At 43.7% G+C, this 20,748-nt stretch overlaps 1 protein-coding gene across 1 annotated transcript in view; it reads left to right on the top strand.

Moving 5' to 3' along the window:
• The window catches only part of PI4KA (phosphatidylinositol 4-kinase alpha), a 189,916-nt gene that overhangs the window by 99,158 nt on the left and 70,010 nt on the right, over positions 1–20,748 (top strand). The window contains exons 22-28 of the mRNA XM_085859029.1: positions 1,379–1,515; positions 1,618–1,751; positions 5,617–5,699; positions 10,820–10,890; positions 11,128–11,252; positions 12,292–12,373; positions 12,960–13,043. Of these exons, the coding sequence (XP_085715155.1) occupies positions 1,379–1,515; positions 1,618–1,751; positions 5,617–5,699; positions 10,820–10,890; positions 11,128–11,252; positions 12,292–12,373; positions 12,960–13,043 (716 nt within the window). The remainder of the gene's footprint in view (positions 1–1,378; positions 1,516–1,617; positions 1,752–5,616; positions 5,700–10,819; positions 10,891–11,127; positions 11,253–12,291; positions 12,374–12,959; positions 13,044–20,748) is intronic.

Raw genomic sequence — 20,748 nt, 5'->3', positions numbered from 1 at the left:
GAAGAAATCGACTAACGACTCACAAACAAAAAGTCATGCGGGAGAGGAGGGGAAAAAAATCACAATAACCCGGAAAAAAGGATTACTTGGGAATGGGATGATTTGGGGTTGAAGGCATCATGAGTATGGATGGGGGATAACCTGAAGTTGAAGTGAACATCTGTATTGAAGCCCTGAAGATGGACCTGAACAGACTGTGGAAGTTTGTTCCACAGGTGAGAGAAAAGAGGAACCAAGTGAGTAGAGGTGAGCAGTGAGTCGAGATTTTGGGAGTTTCACCAGAAGGGGGTTACTTTTAGATTCAGGTGAAACCCACCAGAAGGCAGACAATTTACACTCTGCAGAAACCTTAAGGGGGCGGGGAGGGGGGAAAGAGCATAGGAAGGATGGATGGTACAAAACCAGAAAGGTGGCAGTTGAATTCAGAGAGAACCACCATCCTGTCTGCGATGTGAAAATAACAATTTAAATGAATGCATCCATTCGGCGTCTTGGGAGTTTATCTCTTGCGGTTTCGCGTCACGTCCGTTCGGGAGGTGGTGGTCGTTTCAGCATACTGCGTGGAGTTGAAGGCTCTTTATTTGAGTATTTCAGAATTTCTGTATCGGTTTTTGTACTTAAGTGCTTGCATCCTCGTATGTACATCTCATGCTTGTATCTGAACAATATGTATGACAGAACCCAAACATGTTTTTTTTAAATAAAGAAAATTCAGGGGCCTTAACCCTCCATCCATTTTCTAATAGTGTAACAAAAGCTGAACACTATTCCAGATGAGGTCCTTCCAGATTTTTCCTCCAATTCTACTTTATGGATTGTTGTACGTTTGTGTGTTTTCTCCCCAATTCATTTCAAAACATTTCCTGAAGCACCCAAATCCTTGTCTACTGTTTTGTAGTTTTCATTGTAATATTTATTACCGGAGCCGCCAACAAAGGTGGACTGAGGTTATGTTTTCACCTCTGTTTGTTTGTCCGTCTGTCTGCCTGTCTGTAAGCAGGATATCTCAAAAATGTATTGATGGATTCGGACGAAACTTGGTGGGCAGGTTTGGTGTTTGACAAGGGGTGAATTGATTCGATGTTGTTTCAGGTCTGGATTCATATCCTGCCGATAAGTGGGATACAAAACATGAACTGTTCAGTCTGGTGGAGGTGTGTGCTCCACCGAGTCCTGTTCTAGTTTGTGGTCTGTTTGTCCATCCGCACTCGTTTTTTGTTTTCACAACATAACATGCGATGTCCTTGTTCTCTCTTTTGTCACATTATTTTGAAGAACAAAATCACAGCAACACCGCAGTTCAGACACTGCGACTGCACATGTCACATGGACATGATACCGTTGTTACTCTGTGTGATGTGCGTTGTTTTACGTGCAGGCTTTTGGCCAGAGGAATGGTATGAGGGGGCTTGTGAGATCGCTGTGAAGTCCCCACTACATACATTCCCCAGTGCCGAGCCATTACGCTCGGAGCTGCAGTACAACTCTGCACTCAAGAACGACACGATCTCTCAGGTCAGCACGCAGCGAAGATTTTGGTGATGTTTTGGGTGTAGAGGAAAAGGCATTGAACAGTTTGGATCATAAACTGAATCGTACATTTAATTGCGCCTTCAGACTGAGTTAACGGACCTACGTACTTCAATAATCACCATTTTGAATCCACCTCAAGATGTGATTGCCCTGATTCACAAGCTGGACTTTGCCATGTCTACCTATCTGTTGTCTGTCTACCGACTTGAGTACATCAGGTGTGGCTCCTCGATTCTATATTTTTATATATCTATAGATATTTGAACCTTTACAAATTAAAATGTCTTGAGTTGATCATTCATTTTGTTTAATTAGTCATCCATTACTGGTACTGATGGGACTTTAAAGACTTTTGTTGTGTCTGTGTCTGTGTTTTTCGTCTGTCCACCCACATGTAGATCCACTTTAATAAAGATCGTTTATTCTCATATCTACTGTAATCTATATTCCCTGGCGAGGCTCTGTATTCTTAAATGCTGTCTTGGTGTTTGTTTAACCAAGTTTGACAAAAACCCACAGCAGGTCAATGTTTATGAAATTTCTTAATGAATATCTTTTTAGGTTCCATTTTACAAGTTCTTAAGCTATTGTTTTCATTGATCTTTTTCTATGAGCTCAGAAAAGTTTGGTCTGTGTAAGTTTTTATGCCTCTGCTGGCGAAGTCTCCGGAGGCATTATGTTTTCGGGTTGTCCGTACGTGTACGTTCGTCTGTCTGTCCATGCTGAATGTCTGTTTTTTCTGAAAACTTTTTTTGAATTTTTTTTTTCGCTGTTTCTCTTGTCAGATTGACACAAAATTACTCATGAAGAACGCTTTAATGATGATGATGTTATCATTAAAGGTCACGTGGTGTGGCAGCTATGAGTTTTTGAAGAAGAAAAAAACAAAACAAAAAAAAAAACTGCCTTTTTACAGCCATTTTTCCCTGCTGAGCAGGGGTTAGCTTTTTGTGGGCTCCATGCAATCATGGTTCCCTTCTTGAGGCAATGTTTTATGGCCGGATGCCCTTCCTGACGCCAACCCTGGTCGCCTCTTCGACACACAGGGATATGGTACACCTATTCTAACCGGAGCATACACTGGGACCAGTACACACTAGTACTTATTTCGCCGAACTCGGAAGGATGACAGGCTGAGTCAACCCCCTGATGTTAATTCAGTGGATAATGGGACTCAAACTCAGGACCCTAGGATCCCAAGCCAGCCACCCTAACCACTAAGCCAACACCAGGCTACTTTTTGAAGAATAGACCTATAAAAATCTTCTTCTCAAGAACGGCTTGACAGATCGAGCGGAAACTTCACCCACATGTTCCCCAAGCCTTGGGGATACCATGATGTTCGCAAATAATTAATAGGTTACATTGTCCAGCAGCCATATTGGATTGAACGAAAATATTTTTTAAACAAGCTCGAATGAGCCAAGATCCTCGTCCTCCTAATGATGACATCATAAAAACGAATATGACGTCATTGTGATGTATCAGGTTTGCGATAAATTATCTGTACTAATGCCCGGCTTGATTCCCGCAAACAAAATTCAAACAGCTTGCCTAGTTTCAGAGATAATGGTATAGGCGATTTCCATTAGCGGCGATATTATGACGTCAACTTTTTTTCTAGGAAGAATTCCCAAAATAGGATATGGTTACTGCCTGCGCCTGGGCTTTCTGCATAAACATGGCAAGTTTCACGAAGATCCGATGAAAACTCTGGATTGTGAAACAAAAAATGTCAAAAAATAGGAATGACGTCAAAAAAATTGATATGACGTCATAGTGATGTATCATTTGTGCGGTAATGAACCTCCGCCATCTTCGAAGATGGATGGAAGTTACTGTTTTCACCCCTTTCTGTTTGCTTGTTTGTTACTTACGAAATCTAAAGATTTCGTAAGTATATTGATGACTTCCGTTTCTGTTTGTTTGTTTGTTTGTTTGTTTGTTTGTTTGTAGACACGATAACTCGAGAACGGAAGAAGTTACCAATGTCAAATTACACCACGTGATTCAGGAGGGTGATGGCAAGTGCTGATTAGATTTTGTTCGAAATCGGTCAAAGGTCAAGGTCACAGTGAGGTCAAATATTCGATTTTTGATGGTTTGGAACAGATAACTCGAGAACGGAAGAAGCTACCAATGTCAAATTACACCACGAGATTCAGGAGGGTGATGGCTAGTGCTGATTAGATTTTGGTCAAAATCGGTCAAAGGTCAAGGTCACAGTGAGGTCAAACATAATTCCGTAAATTCATGTGGAGAAATGGAGTATTTTTGCTTCGCTCGACGTTACGAGTTCGTTTTAACTTCGATTTTAATTTTGTCTTCGGTTTTTGCGATCGCTTAGGACGCTTAAAACTCGGTTGTCGAAATTCTGGTAAAAATCGGATGTTTTGGAGACGTTTTGGAGAAATATTGTATAAAAAATATTTCACTCGACGCGTCACGGGTCGTCACGTGATGCAGTGCACTCGAGCAGACGCGTCGTTGAGTTACGTTAAGGTATAATATAATTGCGTGGAGAAATGGAGATTTTTGCTCCGGTCGACGTTACGATTTTTGATAGTTTGATACAGAATCATCGTAGAAACTTCTGGTTTGCGTCGCTACCTTCTCTCGAGAGACAGCTTTTATTAGACAAGGTCAGAGGTCAAGTTGACGATTTCGTAAGTACCAGTCTATGACTGCTTGTTTGTTTGTTTGTTTGTGAACAGTATTCCGGAAAAACTCCTCGACGGATTTCGACGAAACTTGGTCGGGGGGTGAGGTATGGTCCAAGGATCATGCCATTAAATTTTGGACTTGGTCCCCCCCCCCAAAATTTTTTTTTTTGCATTTCTGCATGTTTTAAGTGATTTCCAACCCCCCCAAAAAAAATTGTTACCCCCCACCCCCAAAAAAATAGAGAAAATTTTTTTTGCATTTCTACATGATTTGTGATTTCCAACCCCCCCCCCAAAAATAGAGAAAAAAAATTTTTTGCAACTTTTTTTTCAACAAAATTTCGATTTTTTTTTTTTGCATTTCTACATGTTTTAAGTGATTTCCAACCCCCCCCCCCAAAAAAAAATGTTGGAGAAAAGAACTATAACTGTCAGCACTGTTGAGATGATATTTAATGAATAAGATATAAGGTTCACTTGAGTGACCCAGCAGTATTGGCGGCGGAGGTTTTGCACTCTCCCGACTGCTCCCCCTCGAGTTCATCTCTGCTAATGCCCTGTTCGATTCCCGCAAACAGAATTCAAAAAGCTTGCCGAGTTTCGGAGATAATTTTTTAGACGATTTCCATTAGTGGAGATATTTTGACGTCATAACTTTTTTTCTAGGAGGAATTTTCAAAATCGGAGATGGTTACTGTCTGCGCAGGGTATTTTTTACATATATATGCCAAGTTTCAGGAAGTTTCGATGAAAACTGTGGGCTGTGAAACAAAAAAGTCCACAAGAACAACAACGTGAGTGAGACTTAGAGATCCTCCACGAGGATCTAAAAACAATTATTTCTCTTGAACCGCTTCATCATTCGATGTGAAACGTCACCCTTATGATCCGGTAGCCGTGATTAATATATGTTTTAAATTTCAATCTGATCGGACACGTCGTCTGGCAGCTAGAATTATTTACTTTTCTAATCTGGGTTCAGGGATTTAAATCAAACTTGGTACAAGTATGTATAACGATGTCCTAATGTGGGCAGAGGCATATCTGGTGATGTCACGGCATCTTAGAGTGCCATTCTCGTTTAATTCTTGCTTTCCAAATTTGGTCCGTTTAACTTTGTTAACTATAACATGTTTATACCAAAGTTTTATTACTCTCTTTTGTTGTATTGGTGTGATTTTCTTCATACCTTTTAGAAGCCTATATTACAGGCATTTGATTATATCCACCTGCCTCCTGTGCCCACAGAGCCTAACTAAAATCAGAAGTTATTTATTCATCCATAATATGTGGCTACGTTTGGCATATTTGCCAACTTCCCATCGTGCTTTTTGCTGCATCAGGCACATTCGCTGATGTGGTCTTGTTTGTGACTTAAGACTTGAAGTTCAAACCATCCTATTTTCTCTCTCTCTTTCAGGGTATCCCGCTCAACAGACCAGGCACATTTTCAGGTCATGTTCCGCTACCTGGAGGATAAAGCCATTCAAAAGGACAAATCAGGTGGATTGTTTGTTACCTCTGCCACCGAAGTTGGACAGGGGTTATGTTTTCACCCCTGTCTGTCTGTTTGTTTGTTTGTCTATTTGTGTCTGAACAGGATATCTCAAAAAGGTTGTGGATGGATTTGGATGAAATTTGGTGGAGAGGTTGGATGTGTGACAAGGACAACATGATGACATTTTGGTGAAGATCCAGATCCGAGATGTTTTTAAAGTGATTTTTCACCATTGAGTGATGGGGCTAAAAACGATAAACAGCAAACCCTCAAATATTGCGGGCACGAATATCGTGGTTTTTGACCAATCATGGGCAACCTATTATATTCCAATTGAGTTATCGTGGGAATTCATTTCGGCCAATTATGGTTTTTGAGCTGAGATGAGTCATCGTTTGCGTCCGTGTTTACAAAATGACCTCCCATTATTAGCCTTTTGTTGTTTCTTGTGCACCATTTTTAACTAGCCCAAACCTAAAATGTTGGTCAAAATGAGATGTACCAAAAACAGAAAGGTTATAACATTGTGCAGAAAAGATCGAGTTGTTAGATAGGTTGGCAAGAGGTGAAAGTGCAGCATCTCTGGGATGTCATTGCGGGATCAGTGAATCGACTGTGCGGTGTATCCGTGAAAGAGAGTCAAATATCCATGCAAGTGTTGCCGCCAGTGCTCCGAAAAGTTCAAAAACGTCATTCTAGTCCTGTGATCCTCATTGAAAGGATGGAAAAAGCGTTTAATGTTTGGTTCGAGGATCAAAGTCAGAAAAAAGTGCCTTTGAGTGGAGCGGTGATACGAGAGAAATCGTTGCGGATTTATTAACGTTTCCATGAGGCACCTGGGTCCGAATACTCTAGTTCAACAGCAAGGGCTGGTTTGAGAAATGTAAAATAAGATTCAGCCTCCATCCATCCATCCATCCATCCATCTATCCATTGGGACCATACTCTGTGCAGAGCGTTGGTTCTGCCTACGCAGTCTCCTTGGCTATTGGACACAATCCTGGACGGGTCACCACTCCAACACAGGATACCAGCATGCTGGATGGCGACCTCGGAAGGATGACAAGCAGAGTCAACCCCACCCGGTATCGAGGTGAAGGGATTTATGCCTGAGCAGGTTTTTAATGCTGACGAGATGAGATTACTCTGGAAGAGGATGCCATCTGATACCTTGCTCTCCAAGCAAGAAATGTCTGCTCCAGGGTTCAAGGTAAGGTGTTTGAGGATCGTCTTACCCTTCTTCTATGTGGAAATGCTGCAGGCGGCTTCATCGTAAAGTTAATGCTGCTCTTCTGATCGCTGAATCCTGCTCCCTCATCCCTGCTCCCTGTTCTAACAGCATCATAATCCTCCCGAGCTAAGTCTTGTGGTTTATATTTATGGCAGAGCACGTAATATTCTTGCTCTCGCCCCACCTCGCTGTGTTGAAATAAATTAAAAAGGTAAAAGTCTTGTTTTTGTTTATTAATTGCCGGAATCCTACGGATTTCGGCAATTATGTTGGTTGGTTGTGTGTGTCATTCTGTGTGTCTGTCTGTCTGTCTGTCTGTTTGTGTGTTTGTTTACCCTGTAGCAGCCATACCGCTTCAGCGATCATCACCAAACTGGGTACAGATGTCGGCCATAGTTCAACTTAGACACTTGTCATTTTGGGTGAATCTAGGTCAAAGGTCAAGGTCAAGGTCACCGAAAAACCGAAATTCTTATTTTCGCAATAACGTCCGCTAAAATGGTCATATCGACTTCAAACCAAATCCAAAATGTGCATCTTCCAATACTGCATCCAACCATATGTCTCATTGGGGTGTCACACCAACACCCTTCTTAGCGGTCGGGGATCGAATGTCGGGGGGGGGGGTCGGGTCAAAGCTTTCAAATTGCGATTAAAAACGCCATTTCAATTCCGATTGACTTCCAAGTTATGATTGTGACAAAACTAAGTGCTATAACTCATTAAACAGTAGCACTATCGACTTATAAGAACCAAATTGATTTCCAGGTTTATGTTTTTTCAGAGATCATGGAGATATGACAAAGTTATTCCGGAAATTCCTTGCTCAACGAGCAATTTTTAATTTGTTTGTTTGTCTATCCGCACAGAACTTGTGTTTTTCTCCGCAACCGCTTGTCGGATTGAGACCAAATTTTCAGTACAGATGTGACTACTTACTACTTACGTTAGAATGTTTTAATGATAATTATGACATCATAGGACATGTGGTGTGGCAGCTATGTTGGAAAAACTTTGGACCTCTGTATTTGTGAAACAGCACCAATGAAAAGAATTGAAAATTGGCACACGGAAAGTACTCCTCATGGGGAATGTGATTTTTAAAATTTTTATGACATCATAGGTGCCTTCGTTACGACATCATAATTCCATATGTAGAACACTACATCTGATCAGTATGAAAAATTTTCAGGGTCATCTTGGGACAAAATAGTACACAAAAAAATTTGATGATGCCATCGATCACATGATTCGGCAGCCACAGTTTTAAAAAAAAAAAACATTCAAAAATCTTTTTTCTCTGAACAGGCTGAACAGATCGAGGCGAAACTTTACACTTCTGTTTGCCTATCCACGAGGAACAAAAGTTTCACACATATGATGTCATAGGTTACATGGTTTGGTAGCCATATTGGATTTACCCTGAAACCTATAAAAAATCATCTCCAGAATGGCTGGACAGATCGAGGGGAAACTTCACAAAAATTTTCCCCAAGCCTTGGGAGAACCAATTTGTTTCGGAATAATTGATACGTCACATGGTTTGGCAGCCATATTACATTGAAGTAAATATTATATCACGTTTTCTCTGGAACCGCTTAATCAATCGACATGAAACTTCAAAATTATGATGTTGTAGGGATGGGAAATACATGGTTTAAATTTCAACTTGATTGGACACATGGCCTGGCAAGCAGAAATATGTAATTATTTGATGTGGGTTCTTTTTTTTTAATTTATTTTTTGAATATGGCTCATTTGGCTGTGCCTGGATGGGTTTTTCGGTCGAGAAGTAGTAGCTGAAATGTGAATCCTGTCTGGGTTCCTCCTGGTGACTTCATCTTTGGTTTTTGCTTGTTCTGGTTCCTTCTGATGACTCAATTGCAGGACTGTACCTATTTGGTCTTCCATTTGATTTGAATTGAATTTATTTTAATCCCATTCTAAATTCAATGGATTAATAATAAAAAAAAGTCATGGGTCAGGGTCAGTTGTCCAATCAAAGCGGGGTTGCATGAAAGCGGGACGTCTTGGTACCCAGACGTCACTGCCGGCAGTTATAAAGTAACAGTTCTAATTCTGTCTCTCATTAATTATGCAACACACCAGTATTCAATGGCCACACAAAGTGCACCACATAAAACTACACAAACACCACATAAAACAAGTGGTGAAGAGGGTCTGAAATCTCTGATTGCTCTTTTTCTTGTTTAAATTGTGATGTTTATTTCTGGATGCCGCTGACCTTCCTCTATATTTTCTCAAAGCCCAGGAACAGAACTCTCCTTTTTCCATTGGCCCTTGGTTTTTAAGATTGCGGTTTTAACTATTGCAGCATTTTCCAGGAACATAACCCCCCCCCCCCCCCGTGATATCTGCGGGTTTACTGTATAGCACAATAGCTCAAAAAGTTATGGACTGATTTGAACAAAACTTGGTGGACAGGTTGGGTGCGTGACAAGGATGAACCAATTTTATTTTGATGAGAATCTGAATCCGGATTCGGATACGAGAGGAGTTTAATTTTTGTAAGCGATTCTTCACCATTGATAGAGATTATTATTATTATTATTATTGTATACATAGTCGACGCTTGTGGAAGAGGACACTGAACGGATCAGGATGTAAAAGACAAAAACAGGACGCAAAACACGCATGCATGGAGAAGGGAACTCCAAGGAGGAACAACTGGAAACTTCAGAGGAGGGGTTTGGATGGAGTTTATGAAGGTACAAAGGATCATGGCAGGGAGCAGCTGTCTTGAAGACTTGGAGGGAAGAATGAGATTGAAAAGAATGTGGAAGTTGATTCCACAGATGGGGAAAAACGAGGAACAATTGAGTGGAGGTGTGAGCAGTGATCCTGGATTTAGATAGTTTTACCAGATGAGGGTTACTAGTCGCCGGCTGGCTTTGGAGGCCAACGATGAAATGAGGTTTGTCCAAGAAACATCATGGCCGATAGTGAGACCCAGGAATTTGAATCACTGAACTTCCTCAAGAGGATTGTTCAGATAGTGGATGTGAGGGAGGTTGCCAGATGGTCCTTTTGGTGGGAGATAGTGAGAGTGTTTGATTTATCAGGATTGAAAGACATATTTCAAGTGTTTGACCAGCTTGTGATTTTTTGTCAAGGTCTGTAAGAGAGGGAAGAGGCTGCAGCCTGCCTGTCTAAAGGATGAGGGATGTCACGGCAGATGGTGGAGTCATCAGCAAATAGATAAATGGGACAAAAAACGATGCATAGCAGAATATTTCAAAAAGTTGTGGATGAGTTATGACAAAACTCGGTGGATGAGTTGGTTAGGTGACAAGAATAAGCCGATTTGATTTTGGTCCAGGTCCGCATTCAGATCCTACCTATCAGTGGGATAAAAAATGTAGTGTTCAGCCTGGTGGCGGTATGCGCTCCACCGAGTGCCGTTCTAGTTTGTCATGATTCTGAATCTGTTTTTGTAATTTGATGATTGTTAATAAATCTCGACTCAAAATTGTGTTGATTTACTTGTCTTTTACTTTGAAACTTTAAATATGTACAGCTTGACGCTCTTGGTTAGTTCCCCTAGTTGTTATGAAATATATATATATATATATATATATATATATATATATATATATATATATATATATATATATATATATATATATATTTGAAATTGACATTTCTCTGTAATGCCTGGAATCCAGAGTGGGTATGGTTGACAATTGAAGCAGTTAATAATTTCAATAATAGTTTCTAATAAAAAAAACAAAAAAACGTTTTGATCACGTTTCTTGAAACGTTAGTTTCTGATCTTTATTGAATGTGATTTTTGCCTTTCTGCGAGAGATGGCTTATTTATTCCATTTATAAATGTTCATTTTTGTTTCATTCATCTGTTCGTTTGATCCCCAGGAATGATGCAGTGCATTGCTGCTGTTGCTGACAAGGTGTTTGAAATGTTTCTTAATGTAATGGCTAAAAAGGTACGTTTTGTGAACACAGAGGAATATGAACTTTTAAAATACCCGAGAAAGAGCGATGGGCTGCACTGTAATTGTGAGATTATCGACATGGTTCGAGTTTCTGTTGTAACATCCAAACATGTTTTATGCTCCTGCAAACGATGGTGTGGCATCAATGAGTTTGAACTGTAAAATGAGCTGTAAAAAAAACAAAAAACATCTTCACTTAATGGTTTATATCATTGCTTTTCCCGGCAGCCAAAGACAAAGGAGAATGAAGAGGACCTGGAGCGACACGCGCAATTTCTTCTTGTGAATTTTAACCACATTCACAAGCGTATCCGTAGAGTGGCTGACAAATACCTCTCTGGGCTGGTTGATAAGTACGTGTCGCTTATCCCACTCACTGATTAGCTTCATGAAAGGTTCTTTATTTTTCAAATGCTATCCGTCTTGCTCATCGCTTTTAAAGAGTTACTAATGTTGATGGAGGCCTTTAACTTTGAACTTTCCGAAATAAACATGGCCTTTTTAGAAGAGGGTGTCATTGACAAACTTGATGTATGAAATACAGTCACAAGATTTATTCCTTCATTGATTAATTTCCTAATGAAAATGCTGAAGGCTTATTGAAGCTTTATGGTGTCTTGCTGGTGAAGCCAGTTGACTTAGGATCTTAAGGTTCTGAGTTTGATCCCCAGCCATGCCAAAATAACACCTGGTGGGTTGATTCAGACTGTCATCTCTCCAAGGTCAGTAAAATGCATACCAGCTTGCTGGGAACAGTAAGCCAGTCGAGTATCCTGTGTCGGAGTGGCGACCCATCCACCCCTGACTGATGAAACTGCCTCGGTAGCCTTACGTGCCTGATGGTGCGAGGAGAATACAAGGCTTGTCGAGGGATTTCTATGCAAAACGCATGTAGAACCAAGGACATTAGGAGACGTCAGTGTGCTTTCCCATTAATTACCAAGACATTTTTTAGGCATTAGACAAATCGGCATATGATATGGGATATGAACCTGGGATTCCAGAAACAGGAATTAAGTACTCAGATTGGAGCACCAAACAAGGAGACTGAAAATGGATTGATCGATGAATCGGGCAGGGGGAGAAATGGACAGCTGCTCATTAATTTTGATGTAAAAGGGACAAACAAACCTGTACAACGGAATACATGTCAGACATACGAAGCCAATATCCCAAACTAAAATAATTACAGTTGATACAAATTAATGTTCCTTGAATTCATCTGTTCTGATATGAGGATGAAACCACAAAGTGGAACGTGTGGCTGTCACCGTGTTAGAATTGTTGTTGCGTAGAGCTCGCCGGCGCATTGAGCGATTGGAAGATATCGTTATGTCATTTTAAGGGGATGGTATGGTGGATAAACCAGTTTTGTTTTCTATTTGCCGACAGATTTCCGCACATGCTATGGAGCGGCACTGTTTTGAAAACCATGCTCGATATCCTGCAGACTCTATCACTGTCCCTCAGCGCGGTTTGTATTTAACTTTCTTAAAAGTCTTTCAACCATTGCTTGAATAACTTCCAAAACATCTAGTTCAAAAAAACGATGATGTCCACCACCCAAACAATTTGTAGTTTGGAACTACAAATTGTTTGGATGAAGTTTCTTCTTGACCGTGCAAAACGTGATGCAAAACTGTTGGGATATTTTAAAGAGCAAGGTTTCGACGTTAAATTGTGCAAACAATTGATTTGTATATGATACAATGAATGGAATCAACAAAACGTCAGTCAAAGTATGTGAACCACAGTAGCAATTAAGATCAATTGGACATTTTGGGCGTTGCTCCAACAAAGGGACAACACCAGAAACATCAGCTTCTCCTTGTTTCCCATGGCGGTTAGCATACCTCGATCAACGTTCTTTTGATTCCAACCATTGCTCTCTCTACCTGTCCGCAACCGAAGAACGACATTCGCCTCAATGAATAATACTCGTTTTCCATTCTGTGTTGTACGCTTATAATATGGAACTGCCTTTCCTCAAATATGATGTTACTTGCAGTGTATTTGATATTGATGCGAGATGCATATTTTGGTTTTGATTTGTACTGCAGGATCTTCATAAGGAAACGCCGGTGTATCGCATCCCTGACACACCTTACAGCATCATCGTCCCCGACACCTACGAGGCCCGAGAGGTACATCTAATTCGGCCTTTGGGTGATTAAAGGTCGTGCATGGCATCCCATTCCAGGACGTGTTAATGCTTTTTTGAAATAACCCTTCCTTTTGATCCCTGTTCGATGGATTTACGGACAAACGCTATTGAATGCAAACCCCTGTCAGAGTTTCAAAAATAAAAGCACCAAAAGTTAATTCATATGTGAAGGAACATTGACAATAATTTTGATAACAACATTGATATTCATTGTAATTGTAAATCGTCCGAGGCTGAGCACACCCTGCAACCTACCTCTTCAGAAAACAGACTTTTTGGAACCCAATCATCATATCTCAAAAAGTTATGCACGGATTTGGACGAAATTTGGTGGACAGGTTGGGGGTGTTACAAAGACAAATTGATGCAATTTTGGTGAAGATCTGGTAAAGATCCAGATACGAGAATTTTTAGAGATAGGGCCAGAAACATATCACGATATCTCAAAAAAATTGTGCACGGACTATGACAAAATTTTGTGGATTCGTTGGTAAGTGACAAGAGCAAGCCGATTAGATTTTGGTTTTGGTCCAAACTTTTTTGTGAAATCATTTGAGATTTGTCCAAGTTGTACTTGTAACATAATTTATATTTTATTTTAAAGCCATCAAATCAAATTTGACCGAAATTCAAAATCATTTGTCTGCAATGGTCCAACTCCAATCTGTTCTGATCCAGATTTGTCCAAGTATATCTGATCCTTCGATGCCTTCGCACATCTCCACTTGCACCGACACAGACAGATCTCTTCCTGCATTCAAGAGTCGCTACAATGTATAAATTATGATTGCATCACTGGTTCGTGTCAGGGCCTGTCTCTCCATACTTGCATGTAACTAGAAAGATTTCCCAATAAATACACTCTTCGTGTAACTTAGTTTTAATAATCAAATGCAAAGGGAATTTTCATATCCGTTTGTCGGAACATTTTCTTCATGTTTCAATTAAATTCCTTGATAAGCCATGATTGATAAGTGCCGTTCCCAAAGCCACTGGTGAGGCACTTGTCCTACAAGGGCAGAGATGCCGAAAAAGGCATTTCTTCCCATGTATCTTATGTTATCCCTTCTCCCGTGCATTATAACCCGTAGTCACCCTGAGCACGTGAGGCGAAAAGCGGGGTTAAGCAATCGGTTCATGTTCGTCCGGCTATCTGTCCCTCCATCTCATCAGTTTATGATCGAGGAACAACTTATCAAACGTTATATTTTGAACACGAATCGGAAGGAAAGTATTTCATTTTAACGTACTTTGGCTTTGAATTCATCCCAATTGCACATGCGCAAAGAGGTGTGAGATTTTTTTTTTTACTCTGTCTGCCTGTGGCAGTCAAACAAAATTGAAAATCATTCCAAAGAGGAAGCTTTCTGTTTTTAATGACGCGATAAAGGACACAAACGGCTACGAAGAACTAATTTAATGTGTTAGATAGGGTGGTGTAATAGACACTGGGTAAACAGCGGTAAAGTTACGTACCTCGACAATGTACACCAAAAAAAACAATAGTCCGAATTTAATTTATTTTTGAGCCTTTAAACTCTTTAAACCTTTATCTGAATTGAATTATCTATCTATAATTCCAGCAATGTGTGTCTGTGTCTATGTGTGTGTGTGTGTGTGTGTGTGTGTGTGCGTGCGTGTGTGTGTGTGCGTGCGTGCGTGCGTGCGTGTGTGCGTGTGTGTGTGTGTGTGTGTGTGTGTGTGTGTGTGTGTGTGTGTGTGTGTGTGTGTGTGTGTGTGTGTGTGTGTGTGTGTGACCACTGTTTCTCGCCAACCTCTGGTCCGATCTAATTGAAACTTGCCAGGTATATTGCTGGGGACCTGAGGATGTGCCTTTTCAGGTTTGATATTGTTGCGGATTCGCGCCCGCCGGCGTGCGGGCGGCCACGTAGCTCGAATCGCGGCACGTCGCCCACTGGACGGACAATCCCGTCGTGACCCTCTCGGACTAACGCCGGGAACTAGTCACGGGTGGGCCTTTCGGCCTCACCACGATCGTGCCAATCGGCCCCCCGTGTGGGATAGGGTTGTTCGCCAAATTCGACCTACCTAAGTACCCACACGGAGGGTAGACCGGGCGATCGCACCTCGCCGCAGGTCGACTTCGGACACGGCCCACTTTAAGCGACCCGTTCCGTACTATCGGGATAACCGAGCAGTGTTATCGTCAACCTCGACGGTTCCGATTAATTATCGGGCGTATTTAGCCCACGACCATCCCTTTACGTGAAGTAAGATGGAGATTCAATTAGAGAAAAGACGAAGCGAAACGGGAGAAACAGTTCAACATAAAGCACATTTATTCCGCGGCAAACGGAAAGCACACATATACAATTACCACAATTATGCACCAAAAGCAAATGCAACAAAAGAAACACAATGCAGATCTACTACCAACTATGCGAGCACACGGCAACACTTACAAAGTTTTACTTCACAGACGGCGCCGACAACACATATACTCCAAAGCAAAAGAAAAAAGGGGCCACCCTCAACGATAAGGGGGCAGACGGACCTGGGGCCGAGACCGCGTCGAGCCTACCCGTCTTGGCTGCTGCGCTGCTGCTGCCACGCTTCGCCGCCGCCACAACGCGCCCGAGCCCGAAACAGAAACTCTTCTCTCTGTCGCTGCCACACCTCTCCAACTCCCCCGATCCGCTCCGCGCTCGGCGCTTTCAATCTCGTTCCGCCGCTCTCGTCATGACCGTCCCAGGGAGCTCGCCGCCAGAGAGCCAGAGCGCGCGCGATCCAGCAAGCGCACGCAATGCAGAGCCCAGAGAGAGACAAAAACCTCAGCGTACGCACACCCTAGAGCCTGCGCCTCCTCCTTATATCTCGAGCTCCGCCTTGGCTGCTGTGCTGCTGCTGCCACGCTTCGCCGCCGCCCCTTCTTCCAGCAAGCGCAGGAAACTTCCAGAAGAACGGCGTTTTTTTTTCTCCTGGATCGGGGCCTTTCTTTTGCCTTTTCCAGAGCTTTTTGTTCCTCTCGCAGGGTTATTCGTTGGGAGGAGGGGGTGAGGCCGTCGTCCATTCTCCCTCGATGAATGCCAGGCTTCTGGCAACCATGTGCTGAGATGGAAATGCGATGGCGGTTGTGGTTGAGGCGGTTGTGATGGTGGTGTGATTGGGCGGTTTTGGTTAAAGTGGTTGTTGTGAAAGCGGTTGTGGAGAAGGTGGATGTTGTGAAGGCGGTTCTGGAGAAGGTGGCTGTGGTTGTCGAGATGCGGTTGGTGGTGGTTGTGGTGGTAGTAATGGCGGTTGGTCCAAAATAAAGATAGTAAAAGAAAAACGGCTATCTTGAAGGGTCGCAGCCCGAATGAATGACATTTATTCCCTCTAAACAACGGGTTTGGGCTAACTACACATATACTTACAGAGATATCTCACCTACGGGACCTGAATGGTGGTTTGCGAATTTCGTCAACCACAACAATATTAATCGGACAAGTGCTTCCCAAGTTATGGCCATTTATTTACCAAACCAATGACAAGACACGTTGTTGCGTGGGCGTGGCCGATGGGGAAGGGAAGCTCAGCCGCGCTCCCCATTACGGGTTATAACGTACGGACTTCCGGAGAGTGATGACTTCGTGTATTCTAATAATTTCTCGATTTCTTATGTGCATTTATAGACAAACACAATGCCCCAAGTTATGATCGTTTTCATATGAGACGGTGCATAAATTTCTGTAACATCAGAGTGCTGGTATGCTCCGAGCCAGGAAGTAAATTTTTTTCTCTCTCTTCTCTTCTCTTTTTGTTTTTCCTTGCCACGACATTGCAAAGAGGTAAAATATGTTGGCGCTAATTGAATAATTGGGTATTAAAACTAAATTGCGAATAATCGTAACTGCGAATAATATCGAACTTCCGGGCCACGCACGTACGAGCACGTGAGAGCGAAGAAACGGCCTGTGTGGTTGTTGTCTGTTGCTCGTGGTTTGAATATTTATTTAATTTTTTTTTTACCGGCACGTACTAGTATTCTGAAACACGAGAACACAAATCATCAGTCATAATACTTCCAAGAACCATGCTATATATCGACATGGCACGAGATTTTTTTTAGTCGTTCCCCCACGCACGTGTGATGTCACAACATGGCTGTGCCTTGTGTGTGTTCAGTTACCAAACAGCTATCTAACGCTTGCCAAGCCAGCCGTTCCTTAAGGCCCTGTCACACCTTGACGATTTAGCCAATGTCTGCCTGACGTATGCAAAATTGGTCTAAAATGCCGGCACACATCGAATACGTTATGGGTAAGTTTTGTATACGTTAAGAGCATGCTGAAAAACACTGCCATACGTCGTAGTACGCTGGCTTTCATCGTTGTACTTTGTGGTTGTCCTCAAATTTTCGCATGCTTTAAATTTTACAACGTATGCCAGCGTATGACTCACACGTTCCGCTACGCTGGCCATAAGTTGTAGGCACGTTATGCGATCGTTGACACACGTCGACACGCGTTACTTGTAAGTTACTCATAAATCGAAACATGTCGAGGTAATGATTAGCGTACCCGAAACTTATTTATGACCTATGAGTAACATGTTGTCGGCACGTTACACGATCGTTGACACACGTCGAGGCACTTTATACGATCGTTGACACACGTCGAGGCACGTTACTTGTAAGTTACTCATAAAGTTGAAACACCTCGAGGTAATGCTGAGCTTACCCAAAACTTATTTCTAACCTATGAGTAACGTGCTTTGAACCGATGTGTAACATACCTCCAACGCATATTGACGTATGTAGACACAGACGTATTTGATTGACGTCTTCCGGACGACCACAGAACTTACTGAACGTGTTTCTAATTTACAGCTACCGTATAATGGAATATTGGCAGCATTAAAAAACAACAACAATAACTTCCTATATTTTGTCACGTGCCGTTACGTCACGTCCGATTGCCTCTTCAGTTTGCTCATGTCTTATTCTTAGTTCCTCCTCTGTGAATATTTTCTGTTTGAGGATATTGTTGTGGTTGAGGAAATTCGCAAACCACCATTCAGGTCCTGTAGGTGAGATATCTCTGTAAGTACATGTGTAGTTAGCCCAAACCCGTTGTTTAGAGGGAATAAATATGATTCATTCGGACTGCGACCCTTTAAGATAGCCGTTTTTCTGTTCTATCTTTATTTTGAACCAACCACGTCTCAACCGCCATCACACAACAACCACCAACCACAACGCCGCTTCACAACAACAACAACGCCAACAGCCACGACCTTTACCTTCACAACTCGCTCTCGCAACCATCGCATCACCGCCATTCCAAGCGTCGCCATGGCCATCACTGCCACTTTAGGCCCTCCACCACCTTCACCTCTCCTCCTTCTGCCGCCATTCCCGCACCGCTTGTGGGCACCGAGCGTCAGGCTGTCCTGGCCTCGTGCGGGGCGCGCGCTGAGCCGCGGGTACAAAGAGCGGCCTTTCCGAGGGGAAGTCGGATCAGGAATGACACACGCCCACTTCCGATCCGTCCAATCATTAAGCGCAGAGCGATTTGGCCCCGCCTCCAGGAGCGTCGGAGTAGAATCGATATATGCAAATTCGAGGATCAGGGGAGGTTCACGCCCACTTTTCCTCCGTCCAATGGGCGAGCGTGGCTCCGCCCCCGAGCTCATCCTGATCCGGAAATTTGCATATGGATTCTCCTGCCGTACTATAAAGCGCCGAGCGTGGGGCGAATTCAGTCAGTTTTCTGTTTTGGGCTCGGGCGAGTTGGAGAGGTATGGCGGCGGCGGAGTGTGGCAGCAGCAGTCAAGACGGGTCTGGAGGAGAGTCGGTCTGTCGGGGTTCGGAGTCTGTCGGGGTTCGGAGTCTGTCGGGGAGCTGCAGAGAGGTGAAGCCGGGAGCGCGGTCGAGGTCGCAGTGGAGTCGCTCGTTGCGGGACCCAAGCAAGCCAGCTATCCTCTTTCCCCAGAGCATCAACAACCCCCCCTGTTTCCCCCCGCGCTGAGATAGTGCGAAAAGGGGGCCCCGTTCCCACCCCATTCCAATCAGTGCCAACGAAACCCGCGGAGGAACGCGGAGTCGGGGCACCGCGCGGAATTTGCGGCTCATCACAAGACGGGTAGGCTCCACGCGGTCTCGCGCCCCAGGCCCAGTCTGTCCCCTTGTATTTGAGGGTGGCCCCTTTCTTTTGCTTTTGAGTATATGTGTTGTCGGCGCCGTCTGTAAAGTAAAACTGTGTAAGTGTTGCCGTGTGCTCGCGTAGTCAGTAGTAGATGTGCATTGTTATGTTCCTTTTGTTGCATTTGCTTTTGGTGCATAATTGTTGTCATTTTATATGTGTGCTTTCCGTTTTCCGCGGAATAAATGTGCCTTATGTTGAACTGTTTTTCCCGTTTCGCTTCGTCTTTTCTTTAATTGAATCTCCATCTTACTTCACGTAAAGGGTTGTGGTAGTGGGCTAAATACGCCCGATAATTAATCGGAACCGTCGAGGTTGACGATAACACCGCTCGGTTATCCCGATAATACGGAACGGGTCGCTTAAAGTGGCCCGTGTCCGAAGTCGACCTGCGGCGAGGTGCGATCGCCCGGTCTACCCTCCATGTGCGTACTTAGGTAGGTCGAATTTGGCGAACAACCCTATCCCACGCGGGGGGCCGATTGGCACGATCGTGGTGAGGCCGAAAGGCCCACCCGTGACTAGTTCCCGGCGTTAGTCCGAGAAGGTCACGACGGAATTGTCCGTCCGGTGGGCGACGTGCCGCGATTCGAGTTACGTGCCGCTCGCACGCCGGCGGGCGCGAATTCGCAACACTGGTGTCAGGTCGTGGGACACAAACTCATCCCCTCCTAGCGGCACTGGTGTCGGAGAGCGGGAAAACGGGCTCTCCTGTCTCCAGCCAAATTCACGGGAATCGGTCCAGGGGTGAGAGGAGCGACCCCCGATTCCCTCCAAATTACGAGCGATTCAAATTAACTCTTTACGAGAAATAAGATGGTGTCTCAAGGCGAGCGGGAGCCGGGGGTATTAGAAATGGATTTAGAATGTGTAGAATCCATGGTCCAGGATGAAAACCCCGAGCAGGAAATGTTGGTTGTACAGGACGAACTCGCCCAACTGAACCCAGAGCCCGAAATAGGTGTGGCGGCGGCCGCGGTGTATGACACCTCCCTCCCCCTCCCCACCAAAACCCTTCCCCGATCCCTGCCGAAACGGCTCACCCAAGCGCACCCGACATGGCCCAGCTATTCGCCATGCTGGCAAAGATGAATGCGGATGCGCAACAAATGAATGCGAACATGAACAAGCAAATGAACGAAGTGAAAACGAAAATGGATACAAACACAAACGAAATGAAAACGAATATGGAAACAAACGCACTCAAAATGAAGGAAGAAATGAAAGAACTGCGGGGTGAGACGCAGAACATGGGCCGAAGCCTGCAGGCGGGCATGAAGGCAGTGACCAGGGAGCTTAAAATGGCGACTCCACGTGTGGGAGCGAACGAGCTTGGAGGGTGTGCAACGGCTGTCGGGCCCGCGGTGGAGGCGGGTGACAAAGTAATTCGGGGGACGTGTTGGGCGAGAAGTGTGAAGGTGATGGAGAAAGCAACAGTGGCGGTGACCGAAAGCGAAAAACTAATTGGGGTGACGGAGACGTGCACGATGGAGATAACAAGGGAAGAGACGGAAATAATAGTTGAGACAAGGGAGATAACGG

The sequence above is a fragment of the Eptatretus burgeri genome, chromosome 16 (assembly GCF_056783735.1).
Source record: "Eptatretus burgeri isolate ZD-2024b chromosome 16, Ebu_testis_v1, whole genome shotgun sequence".
Taxonomy (NCBI): domain Eukaryota; kingdom Metazoa; phylum Chordata; class Myxini; order Myxiniformes; family Myxinidae; genus Eptatretus; species Eptatretus burgeri.
Note: the sequence above shows the minus strand (reverse complement) of the source record. Positions and strands in the feature narration are given on the sequence as shown.